Source organism: Neomonachus schauinslandi, chromosome 12, assembly GCF_002201575.2.
Source record: "Neomonachus schauinslandi chromosome 12, ASM220157v2, whole genome shotgun sequence".
Taxonomy (NCBI): domain Eukaryota; kingdom Metazoa; phylum Chordata; class Mammalia; order Carnivora; family Phocidae; genus Neomonachus; species Neomonachus schauinslandi.
In genome coordinates, this window is record NC_058414.1 from 18705188 (window position 1) to 18714773 (window position 9586).

The 9586-nt window shown below is 43.0% G+C and overlaps 1 protein-coding gene across 5 annotated transcripts in view; it reads left to right on the forward strand.

Moving 5' to 3' along the window:
* The first annotated feature begins 8771 nt into the window (after positions 1 to 8771).
* SRPK2 (SRSF protein kinase 2) overlaps positions 8772 to 9586 on the forward strand; it is a 248551-nt gene continuing 247736 nt past the window's right edge. For 2 of the 5 annotated variants that reach the window (XM_021682927.2, XM_044920164.1), the window contains exons 1-2: positions 8869 to 8898; positions 9464 to 9518. In XM_021682927.2, the coding sequence (XP_021538602.2) occupies positions 8869 to 8898; positions 9464 to 9518 (85 nt within the window). Of the gene's footprint in view, positions 8899 to 9209; positions 9374 to 9463; positions 9519 to 9586 lie in introns of those variants that run through there. The other 3 variants (XM_044920163.1, XM_021682926.1, XM_021682928.1) reach the window with 3 other exon arrangements.

Consider the following 9586-nt stretch of genomic DNA (forward strand, 5'->3'; position numbering starts at 1 on the left):
GCTTGAACTCACAACCTTGAGATCAAGAGTCACATGCTCCACCGACTGAGCCAGCCAGGTACCCTGACTATAAAGCCATTTTTTAAAGCTTTATTCATTTATTGTAGAGAGAGAGAGCACAAGTGGGAGGGGCAGAGGGAAAGGGAGAAAGAATGTTAAGCAGACTCCATGCTGAGCACAGAGCCTGATGCAGGGCTTGATCTTACAACTCTGAGATCATGATCTAAGCTGAAACCAAGAGTCTGATACTTAAACTGACTGAGGCACCCAGGTGCCCCTAGAAAGCTGTTTCTTAATGATAAAGTATATTTTATCTCCATACACAATGCCTCTATCTACCTGAAAGTTATAAATATACATTTTTGAACAACTGATTGTGAATTATGCTAGAACAGAATTCATGTTTAACTGTGAGAAAAATCATATTCAGTTTATTTTTACATTGGATTTTATGTTGGATTTTTAAGTCAGTTACCATAAAATGGAAAACAAAATTCTTATACTCAGAGTTCATATATTTGAGAATAAGTATTCTATCATGGCTCTATCCATGTCCAAATGCCTGAAAGAAATGGGGCCCATGGTGCAAGAGTTCAGCATAGCTTACCATGGCCAGACCATTTAATTTGTTTAGATATGTGCTGGCATGTTAGTCAATATTCTAAATCCCCACTAATAGAGCCCTGGGCAGATCTTTAGGAGCCATTCTTAACCTGGCTCCATACGCCCTGGCTTACGTAAGTCTTATATACAGTAGGCATTTTATTTGTAACACATCTATTCCTATTGTTGATTTTCCCTAGATAATCTAGACTACATTCCCTTTTTTTTATTTAGTGTGAACATTGGACTGAAAATTCTCTTTCATTTCTACTGTTTAGACAATATACTGTTTAGACAATAGCCAAATGAGGGGTCTGTAAGGATTCTCGCTTGCAAATCAGAGGCACTAGAAGAAAGAAGGAATGACCCCCCATGGTGGGTCATATTTAAAAAATATGTCCACATATTCTCTGTCACTCTTCCCTTCAAGAAGTGGTTTCATGCCCCTCCTTTGAGCATGGGCTGGACTTGCGTCTCATGAATAGAATGTGGTGAAAATGATGGATTGTGACTTCTGAGGGTAGGTCACAAAAGGCAGTGAAGTTTCTTCCTTGCTCTCTGGGGGAGGCCAGACACTCAATCAGCCCTATGGAAAGATCCAGGTGGAGGAAGTGAGGCCTCCTTGCAAGAGCCAGTGAGAATCTGAGGCCTCCTGCTAACAGCCATGTGAGTGAGCCATCTTGGTAACAGATCTTCCAGCCTTCCTCAAGCCTCCAGATGACTGCAGCCCCAGGTGACAACTTCACTCTCCAGCCAAACAGCTCCCAAAGTCTTGGACCACAAAAATCGTGAGATAATAAATGTTTGTTGTTTTAAGTTGCTAAATTTGGGAGAAATTTGTTTTGTAGCTATAGATTAGTAAGACATGTCTTGATGTGCATATACATAAGAACAGCTAATATTTATTGAACAATCAGATCCTTCTCTAAGCATCTTAGATGAAACAACTCATTGAATCCCCACAAGTTTATAAGGTAGTTAATATTACTATCCTCATTTTGCAGATCAGGGGAAACTGAGGCACAGAGAAACTGAGTAACATGCCCAAGTTACCCAGCCCGAGTTGTACCTAGTAAATGGTAAAACAGGATTTGAACTCTGCCAGTCTGGGTCTACTACTCTGTGCACTAACTTCTGGGTTAAATTGCTGCTTTAATGGTACTAATGCCACTGAGAAATATGCTGTAATAATAAGAGACAAGCTTAAGCTTCATAATAGAAGGTATAAATTAGATCTAAAGAAACTTTCCCAGAAATGTCAAAGCATTGGAGAACCTTTAGAAAGAGGCTAGGTTCTCATCCACTGAAGGCCCAAAGGTGGGTTGTATGACCTCTCAAGTCTGTTTCCAATTCTATGACATACTAAATATACCTTTTGAGATACAGCATGATTTAATAGCTCTACTTAGAAATATTAGTGTGTAACTGGGTTTACAGCATTCTGTAATTTTTTTTGTATTTAGTAAAAATTAATATGATATGTTCACCTTGAATTCTGTTGTGCTAGGTTGGGGAAAAATGCATATATGCTGCCCTTTTCACTTCTTTTGGACTGCTACAGAGAACAAAATATATCCAGTTCTAATACTTCTGCTCTTAATGATAATATTCTCAGAGTTAGATTTATTAGCAATAAATAATGGTAGAATAAAATAATTAAATTTATACTCAGGGTCATGAGTTTGAGCCCCACATTGGGCATAGAGCTGTAAAAAAAAAAAACTTAAAAAAAAATACACTCTCATTGTTTCTTTTTTTAAATTTCCTTTAAAATGTCATTTGAAATTATGATGCATCTCAAATAAATTTTTCATTTTTATTTAAAAAAAATATTTTTTTTCAGTAGGCTCCACACCCAGTATGGGGCTTGAACTCACAACTGACCCTGAGATTGAGTCATGTGCTCTACCCACTGAACCAGCCACGTGCCCCAAAATTTTTAATTAAAAAAATTTTTTTTAAAGATTTTATTTATTTATTTGACAGAGAGAGAGCACAAGCAGGGGGAGCAGCAGAGGGAGAGGGAGAAACAGACTCCCTGCTGATCAAGGAGCCCAATGCGGGGCTCGATCCCAGGACTTTGGGATCATGACCTGAGCCGAAGGCAGACACTTAACCGACTGAGCCACCCAGGCGCCCCTAATTTTTAAATTTGCAGAGACTAGGTTTATAATTTATCATTCTTTCTGTAAGCACCTAATATAGTATGTGTAAATTTATTTATTGATAATTAAGTTGGTATATTTTACTTAAATAAATTCAAAGCAATTCACAAATATTCTAGGTGGCAAATGTAGTTCTCTCCTAATTTATAGAAGTGAAAAGATTAACAAGATCACCTTAAGGTCTTTAATTGTTATCTTCTCAGTGAGACCTTTTTTTTTTTTTAAAGATTTTATTTATTTATTTGAGAACTGGCAAGCATGAGCAGGGGGAGGGATAGAGGGAGAGGGGGTGGGACAAGCAGACTCCTCGCTCAGCGGGGAGCCCAACTCCGGGCTTGATTCCAGGACCCTGAGATCATGACCTGAGCCAAAGGCAGATGCTTAACTGACTGAGCCACCCATGTGTCCCTCGGTGAGACCTTTCTTTAACACCTCCCCAGGGGTGCCTGGGTGGTTCAGTCAGTTAAGCATCTGCCTTCGGCTCAGGTCATGATCCCGGGGTCCTGGGATCGAGCCCTGAGTCGGGCTCCCTGCTCAGCAGGGACCCTGCTTCTCCCTCTCCTGCTCCCCATGCTTGTGCTCTCTCTCATTCTCTCTGTCGAATAAATAAGTAAATAAATAATAAAATCTTAAAAAGAAAACCCCAAAAAACTCTTGAAAAAGAAAATCACCTCCCCAAAAGTTTGGTATTTTTTGTTTTTCATTGTTTTTTCTTTTTATAGATGCTACTGCCATCTAGTAATTATAGTAATAATTCACCCATTTATTTTGTTTATTTTCTGCTTCTGGCAGTAGAATGTAAGCTCCACGAGGGAGGGAGATTTTTTTTTTTTTTTAAGATTTTATTTATTTATTTGACAGAGAGAGAGACACAGCGAGAGAGGGAACGCAGGGGGAGTGGGAGAGGGAGAAGCAGGCTCCCCGCTGAGCAGAGAGCCCGATGCGGGGCTCCATCCCAGGACCCTGGGATCATGACCTGAGCCGAAGGCAGACGCTTAACTGACTGAGCCACCCAGGAGCCCCGGGAGGGAGATTTTTGTGTGCTTTGTTCAGTGCTGTAGACTCAATACATAGAATAATGCTACATTAATAGGTATTTGATAATTATTTGTTGAACAAATGAATACAAAAGATCTAGCAGACAGATTGGGTCTGTGTCTCTCATCTAATGTTAATGATAATTACTATGTACTGAATAGTTACTTATTTTATTTGATTATCATATTGATCTAGGAGGATTGGTATTGATATTATCATTTTCCAGATGTTGTAATTAAGTAACTTGTCCAAGGTTATGTAGAAATTAGTAGCAGAAATTGGTTTCAACATTAAGTGAAAGAAGCCAGTCACAAAAGGCCACATATTGTATGATTTCATTTATATGATCTGTCCAGAATGGGCAAGTCTATAGAGACAGAAAGGAGATTAGTGGCTGCCCAGGGCTTCGGCAGGGAAGGTTGGGGGAAATGGGGAGTGACTACTAATGAGTATGGAGTTTCTTTTAGGGGTGACAAAAACATTTTAAAATTAGATTGTGGTGGTGGTTGCACAACCATGTGAACATACTAAAAACCATTGAATTTTGCACTTTAAGTGGGTGAATTGTACGGTATGTGAATTAAATCTCAATAAAGCTGTTAAAAATAATAAAAGAGGGCGCCTGGGTGGCTCAGTTGGTTGGGCGACTGCCTTCGGCTCGGGTCGTGGTCCTGGAGTCCCGGAATCGAGTCCCACGTCGGGCTCCCTGCTCGGCGGGGAGTCTGCTTCTCCCTCTGACCCTCCTCCCTCTCATGCTCTCTGTCTCTCATTCTCTCTGTCTCAAATAAATAAATAAAATCTTTAAAAAAAAATAATAAAAGAAATTGGTTTCAAACTCATTTCTTTGGCTTCAAAGCTTCTAATCATCTTCCAGAAGGAGCTAAGACTGGACACATTGCTGGTTTTGAGACCAGGTCAGGGAAAGTACAAGGTTTCCTGTAACATCTTGTGCCAGAAAGTAAAAAGATGCTCAAAAACCTATTGAGGCATGTCCAAAGGACACTACCAATTGGAAGGGTCTCTCGTGGTCAAATATGGAACAATTCAAGATCAAAAATCAAAGTGACAGTAATTGCTGTCAATATTGATACCAAAAACAAAGACAAAAAACAAGCTGAAAACAGAGAACCAAGGAGTGGTGAGAAACGAAAGGTCTTCCTTATATAAGAATGTCACCTAATTAATACAGATGGAACAGATGGAATGATAGAATTATAGTATCATTATTCTACAACCACTATAGTAATAATTGATTCAGACAAGCATCATCAATAGATGCTAACCCACAGAGTAAAAGATTCTTGGGGAAGGATATTCACAGAGTTTCAAAGTATTACCCCACAGGATTTTTTGTTTTTTTAAAATTGAGGTGAAATTCACATAACACGAAGTTAATAATTTTAGAGTGCACAATTCAGTGACATTTATGCATTCACAACTTTGTGCCACCACCAGTTCTGTCTGGCTCCAAAACATTTTCATCATTACAAAATAAAATTTTGTACCCATCAAACTGTTGCTCCTCATTTCCCCTCGCCCCCAGCCACTGGCCACCACCATTCTGCTTTCTGGATTTGCTTATTCTAGATGTTTCATGTAAACAGAATCATACAATACAAAATAGACCTTTTGTGTCTGGCTTCTTTCACTTGGCATAATGTTTTGAGGTTCATCCATATTGTAGTATGTACCATTCTTTTTCATTCTTTTCTTCTTTTTCTTCATTCTTTTTATGGGCTGAAAAATATTTCATTGTATGTGTATATCACAATTTGTTTATCCATTCATGTGTTGATGGATATTTGCGTTGTTTCTAACCTTTTGGCTTCTGTGATTAGTACTGCTATGCACATTTGTGTACAAGGATTTGAGTACCTGTTTGCAATTATTTTGGATATATACCTATGGATGGAATTGCTGATAATTCTATGTTTAGCTTTTTGAGGAAGTGTGGGACTGTTTTCCACAGTGATTGCACCATTTTACATTCCCACCAGCAATGTACAAGGATTCCAATGTCTCTATATCCTTGCTAACACTTATTTTCCATTTATTTATTTATTTTTAAAGATTTATTTATTTGAGAGAGAGAGTGAGTCGGGGGAGGGGCAGAGAATCTCAATGAGGCTCCCCACTCAGCGTAGAGCCCATGGGGCTCAATGTGGGGCTTGATGTGGAGCTTTATCTCAGGACTCATGAGTTCATGACCTAAGTCGAAAACAAGAGTCTGAAGCTTAACCAACTGAGCCACCCAGGAGCCCCTTATTTTCCATTTTATTTTTTTTTATTTTTATTTATTTATTTATTTTTAAAGATTTTATTTATTTATTTGAGACAGAGAGAATGAGAGACAGAGAGCATGAGAGGGAGGAGGGTCAGAGGGAGAAGCAGACTCCCTGCCGAGCAGGGAGTCCGATGCGGGACTCGATCCTGGGAGTACAGGATCATGACCTGAGCCGAAGGCAGTCGCTTAACCAACTGAGCCACCCAGGCGCCCCTTATTTTCCATTTTAAAAAAGGAATATAGTCGGGCGCCTGGGTGGCTCAGTTGGTTGGGCAACTGCCTTCGGCTCAGGTCATGATCCTGGAGTCCCTGGATTGAGTCCCACATCGGGCTCCCTGCTCGGCGGGGAGTCTGCTTCTCCCTCTGACCCTCCCGACCCTCCCCCCTCTCATGTGCTCTCTCTCTCAGTCTCTCTCTCTCAAATAAATAAATAAAATCTTAAAAAAAAAAAAAGGAATATAGTCATCCTAGTAGGTGTGAAGGGGTATCTCAGTGTGAGTGTGTGCTTAAGATTTTATTTATTTATTTGAGAGAGAGAGCAAGAGAGCACAGAGGGAGAGTGTGAGAGAGAAGCAGTCTCCCTGCTGAGCAGAGAGCCTGATGCGGGGCTCAACCCAGGACCCTGAGATCATGACACGAGCCGAAGGCAGACGCTTAACTGACTGAGCCATCCGGGGGCCCCTCATTGTGGTTTTGCTTTGCATTTCTCTAATGATGTTGAGCATCTTTTTTTTAATTTCTTTTTTAAATTTTTTTAAAAGATTTTATTTATTTATTTGAGAGAGAGAATGAGAGAGAGAGAGCACATGAGAGGGGGGAGGGTCAGAGGGAGAAGCAGACTCCCTGCTGAGCAGGGAGCCCAATGCGGGACTCGATTCTGGGACTCCAGGATCATGACCTGAGCCAAAGGCAGTTGCTTAACCAACTGAGCCACCCAGGCGCCCTGAATCTTTTCGTGTACTTGTTGGCCATTTGTATATCTCTGGAGAAACGTACATTGAAGTCCTTTATACGTACATTCAAGTCCTTTATCCATTAAAAAATGGGTAGACTACTTCTTTAAATAGAAAAGAAAAAAAAAAGCTAGCTTTACCATAGAAAAATGATTAAATGTAACATCACGAATAATGGAACAAACTGACATCATTTCCCTTCTGTTGCAACATACTGAGATGGACACAATGTCATCCATACATTGTACCTGACAAAATTATTTAACTTGAATCTAACAGGGAACAAATACAACCTGAGGAACATCCTGCAGAACAGTAGAATTTGGTTCTTCAAAAGAAATCAATGTTATAAAAGAAAAACAACAACAATCAGGGATTATTCGAGACTAAAGAAGTGTAAAAAGACATGGCAATTAAATGTAATGCATGATTCTTGATTGTATCCTGGATTGGAGAAAAGTCAGCTAAAAGGGACATTTTGAAAATTTGAATATGGCTTCTGTATATTACAGATAATATATTAATATTAAATTTTCTTGGAATGATAATGGAATTCTGATTATGTAGAATATCTTTGTTCTTAGATACTTATCAATTTTTTTTTTTTAAAGATTTTACTTATTTATTTGAGAGAGAAAATGAGAGATAGAGCATGAGAGGGCGGGGGGTCATAGGGAGAAGCAGACTCCCTGCTGAGCAGGGAGCCCAATGCTGGACTCAATCCTGGGACTCCAGGATCATGACATGAGCCGAAGGCAGTTGCTTAACCAACTGAGCCGCCCAGGTGCCCTACTTATCAAAATGTTAAGGGTAAAGGGTAACAAGGCAAAAACTTCAGTGATTCAGCAAAAACAAAACAAAGAAAGTTCCATATGCACACATACACACAAGGAAAGCAAATGTGATGAAATGTTAACAATTGGTGAATATGGGTTAATATGGCTGTTACTTCTGTTTTTTCTCATAACTTTTCTGTAGGGTTATTTTTGAAAGTAAACAGTTGAGAAAGTACTTAAGTATAGAGAACAACCTGATGGTTCCCTGAGGGGAAGTGGGTGGGGGTGGCTGAAGTAGGTGATGGGGATTAAGGAATGCGCTCCAAGGAGGTGATTAAAATAAAAACTTAAAAAAAAAAACAAAGGTTGAGAAAGTAAAAGGTTCATCAAGTCTAAGCAGCCTTTGGGTTTAGCATCTTCAGAATAAGACTAGTTACTTTGATGAGGTAACAATTGTACGACCAAAGAGAGTAAGTTGTCGGGGTGGCTATCTTTCCAAAACATTATAATTATTTAAACAACCCAAGGAATACTGCCGTTATCATTTTGTCCCACTATCAGCTTGATTCTCATCTTTATTAGGTAGCATGGTAGGTGGAAAGGGTTTGGAGACGGCTAGGCCTACATTTGTATTATCGCTGGGCAAACTGTTCAACTTCTTTAGGACTCAGTTTCCTCATTGTAAGACGTAGACAATAACTACTTGGTGGGATTGTTGTGTTAACTGTTAAACACCTGGCGTTTACTGGTAGAGCTGGGCTTTAATTCAGGTGCCAAAACCTCATCGTACTTTCCATGCCATTTGCATTGAACTCAAACAATCCTGCGGGGTAGGTAAAGGGGAGAGATGAGAGGACTTCTCCAAGGTCACACAGCCAGCGGAGGACCCAGGTTTCCCCGCTCTTGGTCCTGTGCCCTTTCCACACCCGCCGGAGAGGAGGAAGCGGCGCTCATGGGGATGCAAGGATGTAGAGGAGCAAAGGGGGAGAAGAGGCCGCGCGAAGAGAGGTGGTGTGAGACCCGCGGAGGCGCCGGCCAAGGAAGGGCGCATGGAGAGGCGGGTGGCGCGATCGGTCGGGGTGCGTAGGGGAGAGGCTGTGGCTCGGGAGGGTCGCGCGGGCCGGGTGCCCGAGAGAGGCGGGAGGCCTGGGCCGGCCGCGGGGGCGCAAGAGGCGGAGGCCCCGGCCGCAGGCGGGGGCGGGGGACGCCGTGGGCGGGAGTGGCGGTGGTCGCGGGGAGTCACTTCTGCACAGGTGGGGCAGGTGGGTGGGTGCGGGGCGCGCGAAAAGGCTCGGCGCGGGGGTCCGGACCCCACCGGGCGGGTGGGGGCGGGGCGGGGGCGGGGCCGGCCGGGGGCGGGTCTCGCTGGGCCCCCCGCGGGAGCGGCGGCTGCGGCGGCGGCGCAGGCGCGGTTCCCGCCTCCTCCCGGCTGGCGGAGCGAGTGGAGGCTGCAGCCCGGCTCGGCTCGACTCGGCTCGGCTCCCGCGTCGCCGCTGCCGCCGCCGCGAAGCCCCCCGCCCCCCTTCCGCCAAGTCGGGATGAGCTCCCGGAAAGGTGAGTGGCCCGCGGCGTCCCCTCCTCCCCGCCACGCGGCCCCGCAGGCCGGCCGGCCCGACCGTTAATGTGTGTCTTCTCTTTCCCTAGTGCTGGCCATTCAGGCCCGAAAGCGGAGGCCAAAAAGAGAGAAACATCCGAAAAAGTGAGTCCACGCCGCGCTAGCCCCGGGGTCCGTGCCCCCGCCCAGTCGAGGGCAGCCCGCGACCACGC